Source organism: Urocitellus parryii, chromosome 12 (assembly GCF_045843805.1).
Source record: "Urocitellus parryii isolate mUroPar1 chromosome 12, mUroPar1.hap1, whole genome shotgun sequence".
Classification (NCBI taxonomy): domain Eukaryota; kingdom Metazoa; phylum Chordata; class Mammalia; order Rodentia; family Sciuridae; genus Urocitellus; species Urocitellus parryii.
Window position 1 is genome coordinate 18484851 of NC_135542.1, and position 25389 is coordinate 18510239.

General features: G+C 50.2%; 1 protein-coding gene across 1 annotated transcript in view; it reads left to right on the top strand.

Annotated features, from left to right (window-relative positions):
• The window catches only part of Mertk (MER proto-oncogene, tyrosine kinase), a 99941-nt gene that overhangs the window by 13191 nt on the left and 61361 nt on the right, over positions 1 to 25389 (top strand). The window contains exons 2-4 of the mRNA XM_026380056.2: positions 6820 to 7222; positions 18362 to 18462; positions 20621 to 20794. Of these exons, the coding sequence (XP_026235841.2) occupies positions 6820 to 7222; positions 18362 to 18462; positions 20621 to 20794 (678 nt within the window). The remainder of the gene's footprint in view (positions 1 to 6819; positions 7223 to 18361; positions 18463 to 20620; positions 20795 to 25389) is intronic.

Below are 25389 nucleotides of genomic sequence, written 5' to 3' on the forward strand. Positions count from 1 at the left end.
GTTCACACAGATTCTTGAATCTAGGTTTGTGTCATATTTCTTTCTTAATGAACTCTTTCAGCTTGCCCTTCCCAACAACATCATGAATGTTAGATCTTTAGTAATAAAGATCTAAAGGTCCCAGAGACTATTTTGTTATTGTTCTTGTTTGTTTGTTTGTTCTCTTTTTTCTTTTTTGTTCAGATTGGATAATTTTCTCTTCTTTCATTTTCCAGCACACAGATTCTTTCCTGTACCCACTTCCTTCTGCTGTCCAACCCATGTGTTGTGTTTTTTATTTTGGTTATTGTATTTTCTAGTTCTAAAACTCCCACTTGGTCCTCTTCTGTATCTTCTGTTTATTTACTGAGACTTGGTGTTTCTTTTCTGAGGCTTTCTATTTTTCTCATGTGTTTCAAGCACATTCATAACTGCTCATGGAAATACTTCTATGATTGCATCATTAAAAGCTTTTTCTGGTTGACTTAGGTGGTGTAATCCTGTAATCCCAGCTTCTCAGGAGGCTGAAGCAGGAGGATTGCAAGTTGGAGGCCAGCCTGGGCTATTTAGCAAGACCCTGCCTCAAAATAAAAATGGCAGGGGCCTAGGGATGTAGCTCATTGGTAGAACACCCCTGGATTCAATTCCGGGTACCCTTGAATTAATTAATTAATTAATTAATTAATTAAAGGTTTTCCAGATAATTCTGTCATCTTGGCATTGACATTTCATTTGGTTTGCAATCAGAATGTTACTGTAACTTGGCTACTAGGGGTATTATGTTACCAGGCTCTGGATCTTATTTAAATCTTGTTCCACCTGGTTCCCTCTAGCTGTTCTGGCTGGAGATCATCTGCTGCCTTGGTCTTGCTGCCTGGTCAGGGCGGGTAGGAGTCCCTCCTGGCTATTCTACTGACTTGAGGAGAGGGATGACCTCACTGGTTCATAGGGAAAGCTGACTCTGGACTCTCCAGGAGGCCTCAGATTCCTCCCCAGTGTGAGGAGGGGGTTGTTTCATTGTCCTTTGATGTTAGTAGGGCAGAAGTCAAGGATCCCGCAGGTTCTTTGCTATTGGCCTCTGGGGTGACCTCCAGGCCCTGGCTGCTCCTGCTTCCTGCTGTGTGGCTGTGGCACCCTGTACTTTTAACCCTTGCTGATATGGGTGGAGACCGAGCCCAGGGGCTTTTCTGGGTGGGGGCTTTTCTGAGTTCCTCTTCTGGCCGAGCTTTCCCTGGGTTTTCTGTCTGGCTAAGCCCCCCCTTTTCCTGGTCCTTTAGAAAGGGCAGGTTTTTGCTATTTGCTTGATTTGGTTTGGTCTTTGCCTCTTAGCATTTCCAGCTTGCTGACTTTTGGCTCCAAGGGTGGAATATGTGGGGCAAAAAAGAAAACCCAGACCCAGTTGTTCTTGGGCCCTGGGGTCTCTAGCTGGTGCCCTTTGTTTTCTCTCCACCCTTCATCTATTTTTTTTTCTAAATTGTGGTAAAGTAAGCCTGACGTAAATTTTACCATCCTCCCCATGTTTAAGGGTACAGTTCTGTGGTGTTAAATACACTCAAGATGTCCCACTGTGGCCACCGTCCAGTCCCAGAGCTCTCTTCATCTTGTAAAATTGAAACTTGACTCCCATTAAATAACAGCTCCCAAGGTTTTGGCAGACACCACCTACTTCCTGGTCTCCAAGTCTTTCAGAATTTGAAAAAAAATGTTTATCTTATATGTAACCCAGTGTCTTAAAGTTATACTTTGTGGGGGGGAGGAAATAGAGAAAAGTGCACCTATTGTGCTGTTGGAGGGGATTTCTTTACCTTCCATCACTTAGCAGACTTTTGCTAGGTGGTTTGGTCTTCCAGAGATAGTCAAATTTTATAAGGAAATAATTATTTTTCTTTAAAAAAAAAAAAGAATAGCATTTTAGTCCTAGGAATTCAGGTATCAGTGGGCTGGAGGAAACATTTGTGGGGGCAGGGAGTTGGAGGTGGTAAACTTGTGGGCTGAGTCTTTCCTGGGACTCCTGAGGCTGCAAGTGGACCCTGAAGAGAACCAGCCCCAGACCTCTGCCTCCTGACCCCGGCCAAAGTGTTGTCACAGCTCCGCTCCTGACACTTGGCAGCCTGCCAGGGGAGAGCACAGGAACACCCCCTGTTAAGTAAACACTGCTTCACTGCCGGGGGGTTGGAGGGCTCAGTCAGCCTAATGGGTTCCATATGTTGGCCTTGCTGGTCCAGGCGTGACTAGCTGCACCTCTGATCAGATGTCTCATCTCTTGTGATGGAAATAATAACTGCCATTCATTGTGTGTCTTTGTAGGCCAGACCTTGGGCACGGTGTGTTTTATTTGCAAGTCTTGCAGAATACTTGTATGCATTTCAGAATGTTTACACCAAATTTATAATTATTTCCTATATCACCAGGTCAGCACATCGAGAAAAGGTTTAATTTTTTACAAGAGCACTTTCTATTCATCATTCCAACATAGATAGGAAATCTATAAGTACAATCTTGGCATGCTCTCTTGGCAGGTGCATTGGAATTTAGAATACTTTTCCCCTTGCCTTATTCTGCCCAGTCCTACTTTGGAGTGGTTGCAGATCCCGTTTGCACATTTGTAAGTTCTTTTTGTGGATGAAGGCGGAGCTAGATGATGCTGGCAGTCTTGCACCCAGGACCTAGCAGAGCACTATAGCAAGCAGCGGTGTTTGTCAATGTGTTCACATGGTCCTTGCTTCATTTTGGTTTCGGTGCTGTTATCTGCAGTGCGTGGCTCTTCTCTCCAAGAGGAGGTGTCGTCAATCTCCCTTTGTGATGAGGACACTCAGTCTTGGATGGACAGGTGACTTACACAAGGTCGTCTGGCTTCTGCATGGCTGAGCTGGGGCTCACCTTTGCCCCTCCAACTCTGGGGTCCTTGTTCTCACCCCACCCCTCCTACAGCCCCCATCGCCCAAGTCACACCAGTCAGACCCGAGCCTTCTGGGTAGAGATTCTTGGGCTCAATCCAGGACCCTCAGGACCAGCTGGGGGTGCTTGGTGTCTCTGTACCCGTTCCCTAGAGCAGAGGCCTGATCCTGGCTGCATAGCAGAATCACCAGAGGAGAGTTTTAAAAATCCCAGTGCCCAAACTGCACCCCAGGCCAATAAACTCAAGCTCTGGGTGGGATCCAGACATCCAAAGCTTAAAAACCTCCCCTGGAAGATTCCAGTGTTCTCTCAGTTTGAGGTCATGGCAGGCTGGTGAAAAGTCATGGATTCTGGAATGCTCTTTCAGTTCCCTGGGTGACCCCCTACAGCAGAGGCCTGGGGGCTGCAGGCTGCTTTGGGAAGCGCCTTTTTTAAAGTACTTATTTGGAAAAAAAGCCAAATACCTGTGTTGAAAAGTGGGGTGCAGGCTGAAGGGGCCGGCAGGGGCTGCCTATGGCTCTGAGGTTCCCGGTTTCCACTGTTGAAGAGTGTGCTCAAGGTCAAGGGGAGGGGCGTCTGCTCTTTTTATTTTTATTTTTTAGCCAAAATGGATATGTGGGGTCAGGGCAGTAAGGGAGAAGGCGCCACCTGAGAGGCCCAGGCCCCTTCAGACCCTCCCAGCCAGGGCTCAGAGGGGCAGGACAGCTTGTCTGCTGTGGGGCCCCCCTGTGCCCTCCAGACCCAGGAGGCTGGGCCCAGAGGCTGACCTGTGCTCCAGGGCCCAGAGGCTGACCTGTGGCCACAGTGGTCTGCCATGAACTCCTTGGCGCTCGGGCTCCAGCTGGTTTCCTGCGCCACATAATCATTGTTTATCTGGAATCTCACTGAAAAGAGGTGTCCTGGTTTTATCTGGCAGCTCTGTGGCAGCTGTGAGCCACATGAAGCATCTGCCCCCCCCCCCCAACACCAAGTCTTGTCATTTTTTTTTTTCTTTGTGTTCCGTATTGGGGTTTGAACCTGGGGTGGGGTAGGTCTCAGCCACTGAGCTCCATCTCCAGTCCTTTTTTATTTTATTTTGAAAGAGGGTCTTGCTAAGTTGCTGAGGGTGGCCTCAAACTTGCAATCCTCCCTCCTGGGTCTCCTGAGTCTTTGGGATCTTCGGCATGTGCCCCGGGGCCAGGCCCATACTTCACCCTTTGTCCACTGTGCCTGGGCCTCTGCCTCCTGTTGCACCTCAGCTGAGACCTCTTGGGGCACGCGTGGTCCCGCCACCTCTCCCCTTCCTGTGCCCTCAGCTGGCCCTGCTCGCCCACGCAACATTTTTCTGCTGGGCCCTGGTGCACTTGTGCACACGCCAGCCGGGTCCCTTTCCTCCTACAGTGGCCTTCTTTCTCTTTCTCCAGGTGTTCTGAGGGCATTGGCTACAGCCAAGTTAATGATTTACAGTTTAGGACTGGCCATTCAGGTCAAGTGATGGACGGTGGTATTTTTTCCTCTCTGGATCAGTCCAGAACCCTTTGCATTTATACAAACTCTGACTCTACTAATAGAACAATGCCCATCTAGCTATTAACCTGGGAAACAGGGAAGCCGCCCTGGGACACAATCCACATAGTGGCCTGGGGGTGAAAGTGAAATAGGGGTACGGCCACCCAGGGTCTGGCCCTTTCTCTTAGGGAGGGTGGGGCACAGGGCCTTCCTGTAGACCCTCCTCCCCCCCAACCAGAGGCTACACCCAGTGAGACCCAGCAGGGTGCTGCCCCTCCCCTCTGACAAGTGCGGTGACTGGGGACCTGCACCCAGAGGCTCATCCGATCCTCTTCACCTCCTGAGGAGCCCACCACCAAACGCCATCTGCAGATGAGGTCAAAGATTCAGTTTGGGAGCCATTGCTCCTCCCTTCTGCCTTCAGCCTGTAGCCAACTCCCATCTCCGCTTTAACCCCTGCGGCTCTGCGCCTGGGACAGACCTTACTTTACCTATTGGGCTGTCGCTGCGAATCGGGAACCTGGGGATGCTCTGTAAATAGTCATTGGCAGTTGAATCATTCAACCAAGTTCTGGCCCATGGAATGCAAGAATGAGTCCTCTTTCAGGCCATCCCTAGTGCTGGGTGCCCAGGGGTGAATTGCCCACTCAGGACTTTGGGGACCTCCTGAGGGCTGGTCTTCCCCAGGCAGCTAGCTCCTTGGCGGCTGGACTCCTATGGACTGAAAGTTAGACCCCAGTTTGTAAAGAGGGCTTGGTTATCTTGCAGGGCTGGGACTGCTGCTATTTTATCTAAGCACTTTGATATATATTTGCATTTTTAGTATAACCAGTTACCTTATCTTTATAATCAGAAAGGTTTAGTGTTTTTTTGTTTGGGGATTGAACCCAGGGGCACTTACCACTGAGTCACATCCTCAACCCTTTTTTAATTTTTTATTTTGAAACAGGGTATCACTAAGTTGCTTAGGGCCTCACCAAGTTGCCAAGACTGGCCTCAAATTTGCAAACCTCCTGTCTCAGCCTCCCAAATCACTGGGATTACCGGCCTGCACCATTGTAATCCCAGTTTTCCTGGGTTTTTGCACTGAAATCTCTTGTCCTCTGCCTGGCATTCATCCTGCCTCCCTAAGGAGATAGGTCCCAAAGGCACCGCCCTGAGAGTGGGCCCCAGCAGGGGGGGAGCAGTTCCACAGTGCCTTACTGAGAGCTCCTATGCAGGGATGCCCAGGCTGAGAGATGCTGGCCGTCCTGAGTGACAGGGCATAGAGGATGCCAGAGGAGAAGTCCCCAGGTCCCCTCTCTGCCTCTAGGTCTCTTGCTCCTCTCTTCCTTAGTCTGGTACCTACTGGCTGACACTGACACTAGCAGTTATTTGTTATTCATTGGAAACTCCAGTTTGTGGGGTGGTGGTGGAGGGGTAGAGGGGTGGAGGGGTGGGGGTGTGTCCTTGTTCTTATTCACCAACTCTGGCGTGACCCAGGGCTGAGGCCAGCTGCTCCCTTGGGCACCCTCGGAGCCCAGCAGGTATGAGGTTCTGAGGTGAGTGAGTCAGAGGCACAGCCCTAGGGCAGGTTTGGACCCTCTCTGTGCTCCACCTCACTAACCCAGGGCGTGATGCGTGGCCCTGCATTTCCCTCATCTTTTTGCTTGAACCAATAACAACCAGCTTAGAATGGACGCTCCAAATGTGCCTTTCAGAAAACCTAAAGTACAACTAATGTGAGCCTATATTTTTAGAAACAGTTGTGAGCCAGATGAAATGAAAACATCTCCCGGCTCATTCCCGCAGGCAGGCATTTTCTGGAGGCTCCAGCTCTGGTAACAAAAGCACTCCTCTCCCCTGCGCCCCCCCCCAAACCCATAAACTCATCTCTTTGGACCAGTCAGTCTCTTCAAGACTGTTGGCAGGATTCATAGCACAGTCTGAGATGGAGCAGACGGCAAGAAAAGGGATCTTGGCTCTCCTTGCTGGCCCCTTCCTGTTAAGCTGGTATGAAGGGCTTGGAATGAGTCACCTTTTAAAAGATTTTTTTTTTCTTTGCGGTACTAGGGGCTGAACCCAGGGCCCTGTGATGCTCTACCACCGAGCTCCATCCCCAGCAAGATTTTTTTTTGGGGGGTGGGGGTTTCTTTTCCTTCCTTCCTCCCTCCCTTCCTTTCTCCATCACCCCAGTTCTCCCTGGTGATTGAACCAGGGCCTTGTGCGTGCCAGGCTAGCGCTCTACCACTGAGCCCCATCCCAAGCCTCAGTCTTATTTCTGAAGCTGTCTTCAGAAGGGGGCTATGAACAAGTGCATGAACTTGGACGTGAGACGTATGCTGAGCTGCATGTTGAGTGATGGCTGCGCATCTTGCTGAAGGCACTGAGGATGCCCTGCTTCTTCCCATCCGGCTGGGAGGTGGGGCATCTTCCCCAGACTGAAGACTAACACTCAGGCTCTCTGCTTTTCAGCCATTGCTGAGGTGCAGGAAGACACCAAGCTGTCCCCAGGACCTTTCCCCAGGAACCTGCCAGCTGACCGCGTGCCACGGTCCTCTGTCCACCGCCGCGGGGTCCAGCCTGCCTGGATGTTTTCACCAACCCAGGCTGGAATACCACATCCGGGGAACACGGCTGTCCCCCAGGCAACCTCGGCTGCGTCAAAGCTGCCACCTATTGCCTTTAATCACACGGTTGGACACATAATACTTTCTGAACACAAAGATGTCAAGTTCAATTGCTCCATCAGTGTACCTAATATCTACCAGGACGTTGCCATTACTTGGTGGAAAGACGGGAAGGAGCTTGGAGCCCATCATTCCATCACCCAGTTTTACCCAGATGACGAAGTCACATCCATAATTGCATCCTTCAGGTGTGTGTGCTTTCTGTTTTTCTTTTTAGATGTTATTATATTGAAACAAAGCCTCCTAATTTAAAACAACAAACCAAACAGCCTTTCTATTCCTTCGGTTGTCTCAAATAGGTGAGCATCTGTATTGTTGACTTCTTTTAAACTGAGCCCCACTAGGATTGTTAGCAGATAATTGGGGTGGGAGATGGTGGCTACCTGTCCCCTGAGCTGCAGGTCAGCGTCCAGTGCAGCTAGGAAAAGAGCTCACCAGTGCCAGGAGCAGTGGTGCACACCTGTAATTCCAGAGACCCGGGAGGCTGAGGCAAGAGGATCCGAAAATTTGAGGCCAACCTCAGCAACTTAGCAAGGCCCTAAGAACTCAGCAAGACCCTGTCTCAAAAAATAAATAAAAATAAAAAGAGCTGGGGATGTGGTTTGGAGGTTAAGCACACCTGGGTTCAATCCTCTGTCCTGTAGGGGAAAAAAACAGACAAACAAAAAACTTCCACTAGTGAGCAGAAATAGTGCTTGTTTCTTTGCCGTGGTGGGGATCAATCCCAAGACCCTGGGCATACTAAGCACAGGTTCTGCCCCAGCTCATGGGAAGGTGTTTTTCAAGGGGCTTTAGAAGGTATCAAGGTCACCATTAGTGGAGACTTTAAAACAGTTGGCCCTCCATTCCCTTTATTCACCACATTGCTCTGCCCTCCTCGACCCCAAGGATCTGTGTGCCTGTGCCACAGCCCTCAGGCAGGCGGGCAGAGGAGGTGGAGGGCCAGCAGCCTAGGACATGAGGCAGGTCTTTGGCTGCCCCTCACACCTCAGTTTTCCACTTTGTTCAGCAAGAGCTAGCAGGAGGAGCTGGGGAGCCAGGGAGCCACTGAGGCGAGGCGGGAGGTGTGTCGGGACTGCTTCATTCTACTAGAGATGGAGCTGCCCGGTTCATGAGCCAGCTGCTGCTTTCTCACCCACCCTTTGGTATCGTGCGCTTCTTCTGTTATGCTCGAATTCGGGACCCCCAAAAGACCACCAGAGACCCAAGATCGATGTAAACAGCAAAGAGGTGTTTATTGCAAGCTAGCTCAAGAGGCCCCGAGCCCAGGGTTTGCAGCAGTTTTATACACTCTTTGGGGAAGGCAGGGACCCCAAATACATCATAGCATCTCTTAGCAAATCATCACACACCGTGGGAAAATCATAAAACAACTCTTAACGTTGATTAGCACATTCACTGGCCGGAACAAGTTGCATAGGGGTGATTGGTCAGTACAAGAGAGGGATTCCTTTGAACTGATTGGTTTAAGCCATGAGGGGTGTACGTGCTGAACTACATGGTTTACCAACATGTTATCAACCACCATAAACTACTGAGGGGTCATCTGGCATCCCAGGTATTTCCCTGTCTCATGCTGATAGGTGGCTGCTAGGGGGTTGCTATGGGTCCTCACCTAGCCTGACTGAGAGATCTGGGGCAGCAGATCTCTCCTGTTATTTGTAGATAAACAACTCAGCAGGGTGGGTATGTGCCTAGGAGTGCTCCCTCCATGGGTTTTTCCAAGGACAAGGGTCACGCCCCCTTCCTTGGACAGGCTTTGCTCTGAGATAGAGGCTGGTATTTCACTTCCTCTGAAGCTGTTGGGTTGTTGGTTTGCTTCTCCCCACTTCTCTTTTGTTTCTTAGCTTTATTTATTAGCATGTATTAATTTTACATTTATGTGTGTGTGTGTGTGTGTGTGTGTGTGTGTGTGTGTATAACTGGGGATTGAGCTCAGGGGTGTTATAACACTGAATTATCTACCAGCCCTTTTAAAATTTTACTTTTTTGGGCTGGGGATGTGGCTCAAGCGGTAGTGTGCTCCCCTGGCATTCGTGGGGCGCTGGCTTCGATCCTCAGAACCACATTAAAAAAAAAAAAAGATGTTGTGTCCATCAAAAACTAAAACATAAATATTAAAAAATTCTCTCTCTCTTTCTCAAAAAAAATCTCTCTCTCTTAATTTTTTTTTTTTTTTTTTTTTTACTTATTTATTGTAGCTGGGATTAAACCAGGGTTACTTAACCACTGAACCACTGAGCCACATCCCCAGCCCTTTTTATTTTTTATTTTGAGATACGGTCTCACTAAGTTGCTTACAGTCTCCTAAATTGCTGAGGCTGGTTGAACCTGCGATCCTCCTGGGATCACAGGCGTGTACCACCGTGCCAGGTCCTTTTTAAAATTTTTGGAACAAGTCTCACTGGGTTGTCCAACACAGCCTTCAACTTTTGGTCCTCCCGCCTTAGCCTCCTGAGTAGCTGGGATTACTGGCGGGTGCTGCGCCCAGGTTAATCTGACATCTGGATGAGGTGCAGGGTGATGTTTCAGCAGCACACAGCGCACTGTCCAATCACTTAGTTAACATTTCCATTTCCTCATGTGTTTGCGGTCTTGGAGCCTCTCCTAGGTCGTCCTCAAATGGACCACAGGTTATTGTGACCTGTAGCCTTCCCGCTGCGCTGCAGGCAGTAAAACCCCTCCTCCAGCCTCATTTAGGTTTTGGTGCCTGCTCTCCGGGTGCAGTGGGAGCAAGAACCTTCCAGGGATCCTCCCTCCCTGGAGCGCGGCAGCCGCTTGGATGTGTCCTGTGTTCACTTTCCCTGACCTGACGCTTGGCAGCGTCCCGCACTGGGTCATGCCTTTCGGTGAATCATTTTGTTTCCTTTTCAGAAAGCCACCTTGCACAGGGTTGAGTCACCATCAGTTTAATCTGTCAATACTTGCACGGAGAGGTACTTCTCTGCCCTCTTGGCCCAGGTCATAGCTTGCTCCTGGGTCTGCCGAGGTCCCCAGGCAAACAACATGATTCCATGTCTCCCCTTAGTTGTCTTAACTCTGTGTGGGTTTTTTTTTTTTTTCTATTGTTTTGTTTTGGAACTAGGGATTGAACCCAGGGGCACTTAACCAGTGACCCACATCCCCAGCCCTATTTTATTTTTAATTTTGAGACAGGGTCTCTCTAAGTTGCGTAGAGTCTCACTAAATTGTCAAGGCTGGTTGGTATAGAACTTCTGATCCTCCTGCCTCAGCCTCCTGAGCTGCTGGAATTACAGGATTACAGGTGTGTGCCAGTCCACCCAGCCACGTGCGCGACATTGGACTTTTTATTTTTTATTTCTTTGCGTTGATTACAGAATGCAGATGCTTTACTGCCGATAGATGCAACTTGCGATGAGAAAAGTGAAATCATCATTTAGTTACAAATGAGGGAGGAGTTGTTTACAGGCGTAAAGAAAGAGAAGGCTGGCACCTGGGTCTCACTGGGTGTCATCTGGGGGGAGTGCACCCCTGTGGCCTCTCTGGGTATGGCCAGCCATGTGTCCCTGGGTCCCTGGGTCAGCTGCCACATCTCCCAGCCTTCTTTCTATAGTGATGGACCAGTGCCTGGCAGCTGTGGGAGGGTTCCAAGGACCCAGTTGAAGAGCATTTGAGTGGGAGAGTTTTGAAGCTCAGCATAGGTCAGGGTCTTAGCTGTTAGGGCCCAGAAGGAACTGGGTGAACGTTTTGAGAAACTTTGAATTAATTTTGTTGCTTGTATTCAACTTACTATGTGAACAGTCCATTCTAAAGGAGAATAATCTTATCTACCTCAAAACCAAGCCTTAAAGCAGGTTTCCTGGTCAGAAGTCGTAGGAATGATGAACACTCAGCTGAACTGGGTGGCATTCATGACATCAAATCCATCTTTATGATATACTCCAACTTTATGAAGGTCGGGTTCAGGTGCCCCCGTGTCTGTCCAGTGTGATTCCAGGAAGTCAGTTAGAGTGACGTCATCAAGATTATAAATGTGTATGGCATTGCTCGGCATTGAAGGACATTGAAGACCCTAAACTTGCTATCCTTCAATTGAGATCTCTGAAGTCCCCATTTGTAGGGTGACTTGCCTAAGGTCAGGAGACAGCCGGCTGGTCATGAAATTACAGGAAGAGGACACAAAATGGAGAGTATGTCTTGGCAAGGGTTAGGGGACCCAGCAGAGAAACACAGCCTACAGAGCTGGTCAGGGGCTGTTCTCCTATGAGATGTCACTGTCATGTACGGCAGTCCCTGTAGGTAGGTGTGGGTGGAATTTGCTGGATTTTGGAAATGATGAGGTCTCCAGACGGAGGGCCCCACACTTTGTATCTGCACTCATCTTTTAAGCACCAAGACGTTGTAGGTGGCTGACCAGCGGCTGCAGCTGGGCCTCTGCCCGGGATCACCAGAGTATCAGTCACAATGCTGTTGCTGTCGCCAGCCTGGAGAAAAGGTCAAGATCCAAACCAAAGTGCGGGTCTCGCTGAGTGAGAATTGCTTTCACGCCATCCTGCAGTCAGAAAAATCCCAAGTCCAGGGCCGTCCCTATTTCACCTTCTTAGCTGCGCTGGTCCCTGGTTGTGGCTACAGATGGACCGGAGGGAAGGGGATCCCGCTGCAAGGGCAGGGACGGCGAGGTCCTGTTAGTGTGCTGAGGTGGAGTGCCCTGGGACTTCAAGTCTGGCCATGAAGTGTCATTTTAAGGGAGAAGGACCCAGCCTGAGGACCTGGGGGAGGGAGCTTCTCACCCTGAGTGACCGCATCCTGCAGTCAGACCTCCGTTCACTGAAACTGGAGGGGAAGAAAGATGGATAGGTCAAGAGTTCAAGAGCATTTAAGTACAAATCCCACATTCTCTGGAAAGATTAGAGATTGGGTACTTCTTCATGAGATGATTCCTGAAAGATTTTCACAACTACTTGGGCTTAGCTTTGTGTGTGTGTGTGTGTGTGTGTGTGTGTGTGTGTGTTAAATTTTTTGAAAACGATAACATGTATATTTAAAAAATCCTTGGTGGGACCGCAAATTGGTACAAACACTCTGGAAAGCAGTATGGAGATCCCTCCAAAAATTAGAAATGGGCCAGGCTCAGTAGCACACACCTGTAATCCCAGTGGCTCAGGAGGCTGAGGTAGGAGGATCCTGAGTTCAAAGCCAGCTTCAGCAAAAAGCCAGACGCTAGGCAACTCAATGAGACCATGTTTCTAAATAAAATACAAATTAGGGCTGAGGTTGTGGCTCAGTGGTTGAGTGTCCCTGAGTTCAATCCCTGGTACCCCTGCCCCCCCCCAAAAAAATTAGGAATGGAATCACCATTTGACCCACTTATCCCACTTCTTGGTATATACCCAAAGGAGTTAAAATCAACATACTACAGTGAGATAGCCATATCAATGTTTACAGCAGCCCAATTTACAATAGCTAAGCTATAGAACCAACCTAGGTGCCCTTTTACAGATGAATGGATAAAGAAATTATGGTATATATAAAGAGTGAAATATTACTCAGCCATAAAGAAGAATGAGTTCATGACATTTGCCAGTGAATGGAACGATCTGGATCTGGAGACTCTCATTCTAAGTGAAATAAGACAATCTTCAAAACCCAAAGGTCAAATGCTTTTGCTGATGTGTGAAAACTAAACCACAATAAAGGGAAGGAGAGAAGTTCAGTAGATCAGACAAAGGGGAACAAAATGAAGGACGGGATAGGAATAGGAAAGACGGTAGAAAGAATCTAACATAAACTGGGCATGGTGGTGCACGCCTGTAATCCCAGCGACTCTGGAGGCTGAGGAGGAGGATTTCGGGTTCAAAGCCAGCCTCAGCAACAGCAAGGCACTAAGCAACTCAGTGAGACCCTGTCTCTAAATAAAATATAAAATAGGGCTGGGGATGTGGCTCAGTGGTTGAGTGCCCGAGTTCAATCCCCAGTACCAAAAAATAGAATCTAACATAATTTGCCTATGTGCACATATGAAATATACCTAAGTGTCCACCCATAAGAATGGGGTCTTAATTAGAATAAGGTATATCCCATGCTTGTATAATTTTATTGAAATGCTTTCTCCTGTCATGTATAACTAAAAAAGAACCAATAAAAAAATAGGGTGATGTAAAAAAATTTTTAAAAGCAATCACTAGGAAAAAAAAATATATAGGGCATTATATATATATATCTCCATATCTTACAAACCCCCCCCAAAAAATCTTTTCAAGCATATGTAAGTTTAATGTTCTTGAAATAAGTTAGTCTTTTATCATATAGATGATTTTATATAGCCTCTTTCATTCAGGTTGTTATTAACATAATCTTATAATGTCATATTCATTACACTCGTTAACATAAACATTTCCCTAGATTATTAAAAGTTTTCAAAATACTTTAATGGCTGCCCTTATGCCTCTGTATTTTGTGATTGTAAAACAGAAGCAAATATAGAATAATGCAAATAAAATTAAAAAGGGAAAGCAGTAAGTTATGTTCCAAATGCCAAGGTCAAGGGCATATCCATTGGAGGAAGTAACTAATGTGCTACTTCCTGCCGAGTGCCCCCTGAGCTGAGTCTACTTTATGCTAATAATTCACCTTTCATTTGTCTTTTTCCTGTTGATCGTGGATGTCTGGTGGTGACGGACCAGGAGTCATCTTCCCGGGTCGGGTACTGCATTATCATGGATGGCTTGGTGATTAAGGCTGAAAGCCCACCCCGTTCTCTCCTGTCCAGTCCTGGTCCATGTGAACTCCAGCTGCAAACTCCCCCTTACCAGCCTCCTTTGCCTGAGTCACTGGGCTGAGCTTCCTCCTGGGTTCTCTGGCCCGTTACCCTCCTCGTCTGCATCCAGTGCCAGCTGGGCGGTAGGGTGGCCATTCAGCCAGGCCCCGGATGCTGCTTGGCCCAGACCTCTTCCTGGAGTCTCCAAGGGAGGCTGTAGTTTGTGGAATAATTAGCCCTGAACTCTAGGATAGCACACAGAAGGCCTCTAGCTTAGATGGTCAGCATTCTAGAAAGGCAGAGGCCATCAGACAGCAAGACCGGGGATACCTCAGTCTCTCAAGTGCAAACAGGAACCAAGGTTCTAGGAATGGGCAGATCTGGCTGCTGGGGGACATGTGGTGAGGGGGAGTGTTTGCTTTCTGTTTGGTTGGGGGTCTGCTGCAGTCCCAGTGCTAAAGAATTATACTTTCTCAGTTTTCTTTGTTAAGATGTCAAGCGGGTAGTTTGGGTCCCCTGAATCCTGATTCCCTTGGGGTCCCCTGGGTCCGAGCTGGCTCTTGGCTGCATGAGACTCCCAGCGCTGTGCTAAGCCCTCCTGCGCTTGGCCTTTGTGACTGATTGGTGCGTCGTGACAGGTCTTCATCTTGATGCTTTTGGTGGCCGTGAAAGTGGGATTGTACGTGAGCAATCAGCAGAAGGCTAGAAAATGAGAACTGAGCCAAACCAGTGGCAGGCAGGTGGCCGCAGAGGCCCGATGGTCACCGACTCACTTCACACCCCCGAGATCCTGGGCCCAAAGCCCTTGCCCTGGCTTCTCCGGCATCTCTCATCAGCCCTGTTCCAGAAGCAGGAAGCTTCTCAGTGGGTCTTTGTGCTTCTTTATTACATCATTTTTATTTTTTGTTTTTTATCATGGTGAACGACCCAGAACATTCCACCCCTTTTAGACCGCGTAAGTCACCCCCATCCACACTGATGTGCCGCCAGCCAACCACAGAACTTTTCCACCTTCCCAAACTGAAACTCTGTCCCCCTTGAACAAGAGCTCCCCATTCTTCCCTCCCACGGCCCCTGGGACCCACCTTTCCTTCCATCTCTAGAAGCATATAGGTGACATCGTACATTACCCCCCGTCCCTTCTCATTGCTTTTAGAGATTCCAGAGCTCAGCAACTACTTAGGAGCCTTTTCCCAGCAGAGCAGCCCAGCGTGGCAAGACCGAGGGCCAGGGACTGCTGTGAGTTGGCAGAAGGTCCTGGGGCCACCAGCCGGACTGCCCTGAGTGAGCGGTGCAGCTCCCAGGTGGTTCCTGTCTAGACGCCGTGGCTGAGTCCATCGTCCTCTTCTCCTCCCTGGTTCACATGTCTGAATTTGACCAAAGCCTGATGAGATTTCTGTGTCATTTTTTTTTTTAATGCAGTGTGTACACATAATAAAACAGTCTGACTTTTTAGAATTTCTCTCTTCTGCTCCAGCCCCCAGCCACCTCCCCATGGAGAGCTGAGGTTGCCCATCCGTTGGGTGTCTTTCTAAAGATGGTTGATGCCATCCCAGGCATGTCTGTGTGTGTGTGCCAGTCCCAGGAGGGGTGTTAATCTAATACGGTGTTACTCATAGCTGTGGTTGAATCAGTACCCAAGGGTCACATTTTTTTGGTGGCTATGGAAGTTCTGTTTTTGGCTGAGTCATGCACTGTGCTATAATTATATTTTACTTCTTGAATGGCTTTTTTTCTTTGTGGTTTTCATTTTTATTATTGAGTAGCGTCTTGATTTCCCTGAATGCAGCAGTTTCCTTGCTTGCTGGTTTGTTCAATACTGATGGCTCATTCTTCCCCAAATTGGAGAGGAAAGTCCTACGTCCTGTCCTGTCACAGTTGCAGAACTCTGAGCTCTGATTTCCTCCTGGGAGACACCTGTCCTGGCTGCCTGCCATCTCAGGCTTCAGTGTGGAAAGGATTCCCTCCTGCGGGGGCCCAGCTGTGCCTCCTCTGTGCTGCCCCTGGGACCCCACTCCTCCTGTGTTCCTTGTGCTGTCCCCGGGACCCCACTCCTCCCGTGTTCCTTGTGCTGCCCCCCCGGGACCCCACTCCTCCTGTGTTCCTTGTGCTGCTGCCCAGAGCCCAGGTCCTCCTCTTCCTGGCTTTCCCTCTGGCATCTCCAGCCCTTATCCACTAACTTTTGGGGACACACGTGTCCAGAAATGCCCCTTTCTCCATTCTGACCTTAGGGTCATTTGGATAGATACAAAATTCAAATAGGAAAATCACTTCCTGTTGTAATTTTTTTTGGGGGGGTACTGGGGATTGAATTCAGGGGTACTCAACCACTGAGCCACATCCCCAACCCTATTTTATTTTATTTTTTAGTTTTTAGTTGTAGAGGGACACACAATATCTTTATTTATTAATTTATTTTTTACATGGTGCTGAGGATTGAACCAATGCCTCACACGTGCTAGGCAAACACTCCGCCACTGAGCCACATCCCCAGCCCTATTTTATATTTTATTTGGAGTCAGAGTCTCACCGAGTTGCTTAGCACCTTGCTTTTGCCGAGGCAGGCTTTGAACTTGAGATCCTCCTGCCTCAACTTCCCAAGCGGCTGCACCTGGCACTAAGTTCTTAAAGGCAAAGTTTGGATCGGTTTCCCTTTGTGCTCTGCATCCTGGTTTCATTCCTGGGCTGGATTTCCTTGGTGGTTGGCTTCAGGTATTCCTGGGCATTTTGTGCAGTCTGATTCCTACAGTCCCAGGTGCGTAGCCAAACTGACGCTTAGATCTAATGGTTTCTCGGGCTCTCAGGGGCTCTGCACAGGTGTACTCTGCATCCCGGACTGGGTGTACCCCCTTTCAGCAGCCTTCCTGGTGCCATGCCCTGTGTCCCCCAAGAGCTCCTGTGTGAAGGCAGGAAGATTCAGAGGCGATGGGACAGGTCAGGAGAGCTGTAACCTTACTGTGGATCCTAGTTTGAATGAACTCACTGGCTGGTCACTGTAGGCAGGTAGGGCGTGGCCAGAGGAGGTGGGTCCCTGTGGGTGTGCCCTGGAAGGGGGCCCCTGCCCTGTGGCCCCTTCCTTCTAACCCCTACTTGCCGCTGCCATATGTGAGCAGCTTTTCTCCACCAGGATGCTGTGATGCTGTGCTTCACCTTGGGCCCAGAGCAATGCACTTGGCTGACCATGGGCTGAGACCCCTGAATTGTGAACTAAAATAGACTTCTTCAAGTTGTTCTGTTGGATGTTTTGGTCCAGCGAGACAACGCTGACTGAAGCACTTTCTTGCTGGGTCATGTGGCAAGCTTGTTGCTGCTGTGAGGCCCCCAGCTTTGGTAGAGCCAGTCTTCCAAGGCCTGGGTGTCCTCTGCCTGTGCCATCCCCCAGTGGGCTCCGTCAAGCCCTGGGCCCTGCCTGGAGAGCAGGATGGGTGGGGTGTGGAGTCTGTGGGAACCACGCCTCTTCAGTGCCGTGGTCTGCCTTGGAGCTGCAAAGCCTAGACTGGTCAGCCGTACAGAACCCTTCGGAACTGCTGAAAGGCAGGGTTGCTGAGCAGCCAGTGATTTTCACCCTCAGTGGCCAGGTGCCATGAGACGGGAGCCTCCGTGCCTCCTGCTTCAGCCCCTTCCCATCACCGTGACATTTAGGGACTTACGGGGACTCAGCTAGCCCCTACTTGGAGGTACTTGGCCTGCAAGGTCTCTTTCGTCTCTGGTACCCTCTAGGTATTGGGATATGCAGCTACGGCCCTAAAGCATGGCAGGATCTCGCCTTTCCTTGACCCTGACCCCCCACATGTGCACAATGCCGTCACCTCGCCTGGTGCACTCCAGAATCATGCTCCCACTGGAAGGGGAGGGAAAGGAAGACAGAGCAGCCCAAGGCAGAAGAGTACTGCTGGGGCCTGTTCATCAGGCAGTGCAGGCAAGAGCCCTGTGGTGCTGCTGGACACCAGGAATGAGAAGGAGGTGCCACAGCGGCCCTGACACCCCACCCCCACCCCAGTCTTCACTGATGCTATTTTTTTGTTCAGTTTGGTTTTTTGCACTGCGGATTGAACCCAGGGGCACTCAGCCACTGAGCCACATCCCGAGGATTTCTTAATTTTTAATTTCTCACTAAGTTGCTTAGGGCCTGGCTAAATTGCTGAGGCTGGCCTTGAACTTGCAATCTTCCTGCCTCAGCCTCTCCTTTACTCAGAGGCTGCCAATTCAAATGTCCATGACATCTGAGAAAAACCTTATAGCAGCCTCTGGTGGTGTGAAACCAGACAGCTGGGTACCACCGCCCGGCCCAGCTGACACATCAAGTCAACCATCATAGCACGCAGCAAAGAAGGTGAGGAACTGCATGTTCCTGTGCTAGGGGCTCAAAATAATCCTGTAAATATCTTTTTTTTTTTTAAGAGAGAGTGAGAGAGGGGGGGGACAGAGAGAGAGAGAGAGAATTTTAATATTTATTTATTTTTTCTTAGTTCTCGGCGGACACAACATCTTCGTTTGTATGTGGTGCTGAGGATCGAACCCGGGCTGCACGCACGCTAGGCGAGCGCGCTACTGCTTGAGCCACATCCCCAGCCCCTCCTGTAAATATCTTGATGTATTTTCTTTGCAGTATAATCAGTGTTCAGCGTTCAGACAATGGGTCGTATGTCTGTAAGATGAAGATAAACAACGATGAGATTGTGTCCGACCCCATCTACATCGAGGTACAAGGTAAGGCCGGGGGTCCCATTGCCCAAGAGCTGTTTGTTTTAGGACTTGTAATAAACATTTTGTGTGCACTGTTCTGGCGTTTGGCCTATCTCCCCTGCCCCCCCCCTTTTTTTTAGTTGTAGATGGACACAAATATCTTCATTTACTTATTTTTATGTGGTGCTGAGGATCAAACCCAGGGCCTCACATCTACAAGGCAAGTTCTCGACCGCTGAGCCCCATCCCCAGCCCCAGCCCCTGGCCTATCCCCTTTTTGACTCTGTAAACTTTGCAAATCCATCAGCAACGAAATTTCACAAGATCCTCTTTTTGGACTTTAAATCATAGTGAAATTAATTCAGTCATTAAAAGCCTGAGCTTTGTACTAGCACCAGAGAAATCAAAAGGGACTGTGGACCTCCTTGTCCACAGTTGTTTACATTTTAAAAAACCTGAGGTTGTCCAGGCGTCGTGGGGCACACCTCTAATCCCAGCAGCTCCGGAGGCGAGGCAGGAGCATTGCGAGTTCAAAGCCAGCCTCAGCAACGTAGTAAGGCCTTAAGCAACTCAGTGAGACCCTGTTAAACACCCTTGGGTTCAATCCCTGGTACCAAAAAAAAAAAAAAAAAAAGCTAAGGACTTTTTTCGTTGCTGTCCAGTTCTTGGAGCTGGCACAGGTACTGCCCTCCTGGGCAAGTGGCCCTTTGCGTGCTACTGGGCATTCTTTCCTGTCTTGTTTGTGTTTTGGTCCAACACGGGAGGGTGACTGGTTTACTGGACTGGGTTAGCAGCTGAGTCTGGACTATTCTTGGGGCTTCAGGCCCCCACCAGTTTCTCTGGGCACATAGCTTGAAGAAATTCCATGCCCTATTTCACAACATCACATGGGAGTTGTCAGACACCAGATAAGGCGTCTGCCTTTGAGGAACCTGACCGGGTGGGAAAGGTGAGCACAGGTGACCCTGGGCCTGCGGTCCTGCAGGTGGGGTTGGCGTGTCTGGGTCTGCTCCTCCCCTGGGTGCTCCCCTCCCAGGCATCTGCATCCCTGCCCTCGAAAGTGCCCGGCCAGCAGAGCCATCAGGTCCCCTCTGTCTTTTCTACTTTTTCCTGAGCCTCCCCGTCGCAGGTTGTAGAACAGGCTTTTCAGCCACAAGTGTTTCCATCTAAAGGCTCAAAGGCTCCTCCGCTACCCATTCATTTGTGAACCTGAACTTGATACCCACTAGTGCCGCAGGAGGGAGGCAGGAGAGAGGAATGGGTAGAGGGTGGGAGAGGTGGAGGGGGCTCCTCTGGGAAGTCCCTTTGGACCGCTGCACTGGTCCGGCTGTTAGTGCCCCAACTAAAGGGGAGGGGGTCTCCTAGATTTGCTGCTAATCTGGGGGAAAAAATGTAGAGGACATTTTACTTATTAGAATTCCGGGGAGGGGGGACCCAGGAAAGAAACACATTAAGTTTTGGAAAATCTTGAAACAGGAAAAGGAATCCTATTTCACAAATGTCCCACCTCAGATCTGCGAGATTCCAGCTCCCAAAGAACACAATTTGAATGCCTGGGGACAGTGGGTTTGAGATGGTACTCACCACCTTCTCAGAGATATTTTCCAAGCTTCCCTGTAGCCCTGAGTCTCGAGTCACGGTAGGACATCTCAGGAGCACAACAACCATGGAGCTGTGTCTGTCCTGTTTACCTGAGAACGTGCTTTGGAAAGTGTGCTGCCCTACACAACTGTCTGAATTTTGTGGGGTGCGTGTGCTGAAGCGCCAGCCCAGGGTCTGAGTGTGCCAACCGCCGTCCGGTCTGGATTTCAAAATCCGTTTTCACACACAGGAGACTGGCCTCCACACTCGGCCGCTGTATTACATAGCTTCTCTGTTTGTTCTGGTGAGAAACCTGCCAGCTGGTCCAGGCTTCAGAACAACACTTAAGAACTGTCCCCTGCTGGTCAAACCAGTTCTGAGTCCCCATTCCAAGCACCTTTGGGGACTGTCCTAGAAAGCCAGCTAGAGACGGACTGGCAAGAATGACCCTCTGGGCTGTTTTATCCAAATTTAGGGAGTCCATTTCAACCTCAAAGTGGGACACAAATCTCCTGTCCCAAGTGCTGGTCAGTTGGGACCTCCCATGGGCTCTGCTTCTGATCTGGGTGGGGAACAGCTGTGGTCCGAACTCTCTCTGCAGGACTTCCTCACTTCACCAAGCAGCCCGAGAGCATGAACGTCACCAGGAACACCGCCTTCAACCTCACCTGTCAGGCCGTGGGCCCCCCTGAGCCCGTCAACATTTTCTGGGTGCAAAACAGCAGCCGCATTAATGAACAGCCCGAAAAATCCCCCTCCATTCTCACCGTGCCCGGTAAGCCCAAGCGGGTGCTCGTGTACTCATTCATTACTATTATTTTTCTTTAATTTATGTATTTATTTGATCTCGGGCAGAAGAGATCAAAAGCTTGGTGACCGGGTGGCTCACCATCCATCGGCAGGACAGAAGGGTGAGAGGTGCAGGTATGGCCACCGAGGTTAGGGGGCCAGGCGCATGGGCAGGCGGGTAGGGACCACTGTGGGAGGGTATCAGGGGCTGGGCTTGGGAGTGGGCGAGTGCACTGCTCCGGTGGTCAGGTGGCCAAGCAGGTGACTTTGAACATGGCCGAGTCAGCCCGAGCCCTGCTCACCACCCCGTGGGAGAGGGCAGCCCTGGTCCTGCTGCCCCTGCAGGAGCTGCACCTGCGAAGCCACCAAGGTGAGGACCTCACTGAGATCAATAGCAAGAAAGTGGCCACTGGACACTGCAGGGGCAGGAACCTGAGTTGCTGAGGGACTGTGGCTGACCTGCCTGCCATCCTCCATAGGCTGGATTTCCATGCAAACAAGGGTGCCTCAGCTTTGTTCCCCACCCTGGGGACAAGGCTGTTCACAGACTTGGTCCCCTTGCCCCTGACTGCCTCTTTCAGCAGCATCTGGAAGTCCCCTCCCTGCTGTGCCTGAGGGTGTGCTGGGCATTGGGGACACCCTCCTCCTCTGTATTGAGCCTCCTTCTGGGGGGGGGCTGGGGGGGTCAGTTCTGGATGTCAGCACCCTCCCCCCCAATCCTGGCCCTGCTGCTTCTCCCACAATGGCCTTGAACTTGAGTCTCCAGCCCTACCCCCTGGTATTTCTGCTTGCTGAGTATGTGGACATCTTAAAATGCAACCCTCCCTCACCCCAGACTTGTTCCGCCCCAAATTCCCCTTCTGGGTAAATAATGTCACCCACCGCCCATGCTTTCTTCCCTTTCCTCTTTTGTCACGTTGAGTGCCATCAGCAGTTCCGAGTTCTGCCTGCACAGTACAGCTGACTCGGCCCTTTCTCCAGCCCTATTGCTGATCCTGTGATCCCGGTCACCGCCAGCTCTCCCGCACTGGCCTGTCCCCACTCCTGTCCTCTCTCCTTAGCAGTAGACCATGTCGGTCAGCCATTTGCTGAAAACCCTGCCGTGGCTTTAGTTGTCTTGACTGTCGCCCAGAGCCCCTCCTGCCTTGCTCCTGCACCCGGCTCCTCCCTCTCTCCTCCACCCTGTCACGTTCCTTTCTGCCCCAGGACCTTTGCACTCTCTCCTTTCTGCCTCAAGTGTCCTCCCCTCTGCCCTTCCTTCCATCCACAACTGGAGACTCCCTCCCTGATTACCCATCCCCACACTCCACTGACTCCTCCTCTCAGATTCTTCCATTGCAGCTGTCCAAGTCCTAGGTCTCCTTATGGGTCCTCTCCAGGAGTTCACCTGTGTACCCAGGGCCTGAGGCAGGGCCAGGCCTGCAGCAGGGCTCAGTGGCTCCTTAGGCCGTGGGTGGTCAGCAGGGGGATGCCATCCCTGGGGACGGCCCCTGCGTTGCTTTTCCAACCCTGACTGCAGGAGGAACTGAGGGGTTTTTCTCCCTTCATCTGAGTTTGAGTTTCTCCAGGTGGTTGATAACTAAGCAAACTCTGTGCCCAAAATCTACTTAACATCAGGCTCTCTGCCCTCTGTAGGGTGACTGCTCTGAAGTCCCCTAAGAGACACTTTGTCCACCTAGATAAAGTTGACATACAACGCAGATACCGGGTAACCAGCAGCTCAGTGTCACTGTCCCCTCCGAACGTCCTCGAGGTCCCTGCTGGGCAGTCACAGGCAGCACTGCCCCTTGTCTGTCATCTTGGGCTGGTTTTGCCTCCTCTTGAACTTCACGCAGGCTTCCCTCGATGGCACGGTGTCTGTGACCATGTTCCTTGCTGTGGCACCGTGTTGTCTGTGACCTGTGAGGGTTATTTTGCGGTAGTCATCCAATGTATCATGAGTGGACTGGTTTATCCATTGGTTGAGAGAAGCTCGGGCTGATGGTGGCCGTGGCCTGTGATGGATACCAAGCACATTCATTTGTAAGTCTTTCGGTGACTTGTGTTTTTTACTTGTTCTTAGCAAGCACCTAGGAACAGAGTGGCAGGGTCACACAGTGGGTGTATGTTGAACATCTGAAGAAACCACCAAACTGGTTTCCCAAGCGACCATACCATGTTCCATTCCCCGACACAGAGGGTGAGATCCGGTTGCCCCCGCTGTCACAGAGCCAAAGCCACCCGGCTGGTCCCTTCCCACCAGTTCTTGTGGTCCCTGTAAAGATCAAATGTGTGGCACATAGTAGGTGGCATGAGTTTATTCAAGGGATAGGAACAAAGGAAAAGGGGACACTCTTGAGGGAGAGAGTGGGTCCTCCCAGGGAGGAGAGGGATGACCTGCCCTCTGCCTTCCAGTTTTATTGACTTTTGGTTCTGGGGATTGAACTCATGGGCACTCCACCACTGAGCCACATCCCCAGCCCGATTTTTTATTTTGAGACAGGGTCTCACTAAGCTGCTCAGTACCTTGCTGAGTTGCTGAGTCTGGCTTTGAACTCTGGATCCTCCTGCCTCAGCCTCCAAGCTGCTGGGATTACAGGTGTGCCCTGTAAAGCAGAAATGGGCAGGCGGGATCAGGAACCAGGGAACAAGAATGAGGCACCAAGAAGGTTTATTGGGGGGCGTTCCCGGGGGAGGTTCACTGGCCCCTGAAAGGGTGAGGGCCTCGGGGCGGGAAAGGCAGGAGAAGTCCTAATAAGGAAACGGGGATGAGGAGCCCAGACCATCCACACTGCAGCCGAGTTTAGGGTCATCGTCTGTAGCGGGTTGGTCAGGGCGATTGCTTCAGCCGCGGGGAACTGTGGTGGTTGGGGTCCGTCCCACTTCAGCTTCTGATTGGCCATTTCGGGTCTCCTCCGCCAGGTGGAAAGTCCCTGGCCACAGCCCCCTTGAAAGGGAGGGGGAAGGGAAGGCTGCAGTCTCGTGCACCACCACCACCACATCCAGCTTGCCCTCCAGGTTTACTGGGGGTCCCAGGGACGTTTCCCAGGAGTCCCACTCAGGTCCACTCCTTGGCTTTGACTGACAGCAGGATTGCCGCAGACTTCCGAGACCCCATTGCACAAGGTCTTACCCAAGGAGGGGAGGCTTTCCTATTACACGCGAAAATCCAGGACTCTGCCTAAGCTGGGCCTAGACCTCCTTCTTACAGGTGTTGTGGTTGAGGGCTTGGCTCTGAATAAAGGTCACAGAGGTGCCCCCTGCAGGGTACCTTTTGTGCTGCTCATTTGGGAGGAGCCTGGGCCTGCCTTTCCCTACCTACCCCCTGCACTAGGGGTACTTGGGTGAGGAATGCAGCCTTAAGCCAGGCTGCAGGGAATTTGCCCTTTCCAAGAAAGCACGTGCAGGTCGGCACTGGGCCACTCTGGGCTCAGCCCCTCACCTCGAATTCCTGCTGCTCCCAGCTGTCTGTTCCCTGTCACCACCACATCCTTGGTGACACTAGATACGGTCAGTCATCTTAATCCTAGACATCCTAGTGGATGTCAGGTCATCCAGTATTGTGATTTTAATTTATTTTCTTGACATCTGATTCTAGTTTAGACTTAGAAAAGATTTCTGATCTTGTGCCCTTCTTTCTTCCTTCCTTCCTTCCTTCCTTCCTTCCTTCCTTCCTTCCTTCCTTCCTTCCTTCCTTCCTTCCTTTCTTTCTTTCTTTCTTTCTTTCTTTCTTTCTTTCTTTCTTTCTTTCTTTCTTTCTTTCTTTTATATCAGGGATTGAACCCAGGGGCACTTAACCACTGAGTCTCATCCCCAGCCCTATTTAGTTTTTATTTTGAGACGGTCTCAATAAAGTGCTTAAGGCCTCACTAAGGTGCTGAGGCTGGCTTTGAACTTGTGATCCTCCTGCCTCAGCTTCCCAAGCTTCTGGGATTACAGGCATGGGCCACCCCGCCTGGCACAAGATGAAGTTTTGAGATATGTGTACGTTGTATAATGCTATTGAGTTAACCAAGGCTTTACCTTATACAATTACCAATTTTTTTGTGTGTGTGTGTAAAACCATCTGTGTATAGGAAAGATTTCTGAAAGAGTTCAAGGACAACGTGGGCATATTTTAAATTCTGATACATTTTAAACTCCTCCTCAAAGGACCTTGGCCATTTTGCACTTTCCTAGAATAATACATGCAACGGTAACAGCCTTTGGGTTTTGCCAGTCTGATAACTCTCTCAGAATGCACTAGTTCCCCCTTCCCTGAGGTTTTGCTTTCTATGGTTTCTGTTATCCATGGTTAACCAAGGTCCAAAAATACCACATGGAAATTTTCAGAAATGTGAGGGAGAGAAAGACAGAGAGACCACACTCACATCGTTTTTATTGTAGTACATTGTGGTAATCCTTCCTATTTTGCTGTTAGATGCCATCGTTAAGCTTGCAGTGTGTCTAAGTGGTAAATGAAGCTTTACGATCAGTATATATTCTAGGAAACCCCAGTGTAGCAGGGGTCAGTACTGTCCACGGTTCCTCGCATCCCCTGCAGCGCTGAGATCTCTCCCGCTGGTAAGGGGCACTTCTGCATCAGATTCACCCCTCCATCAA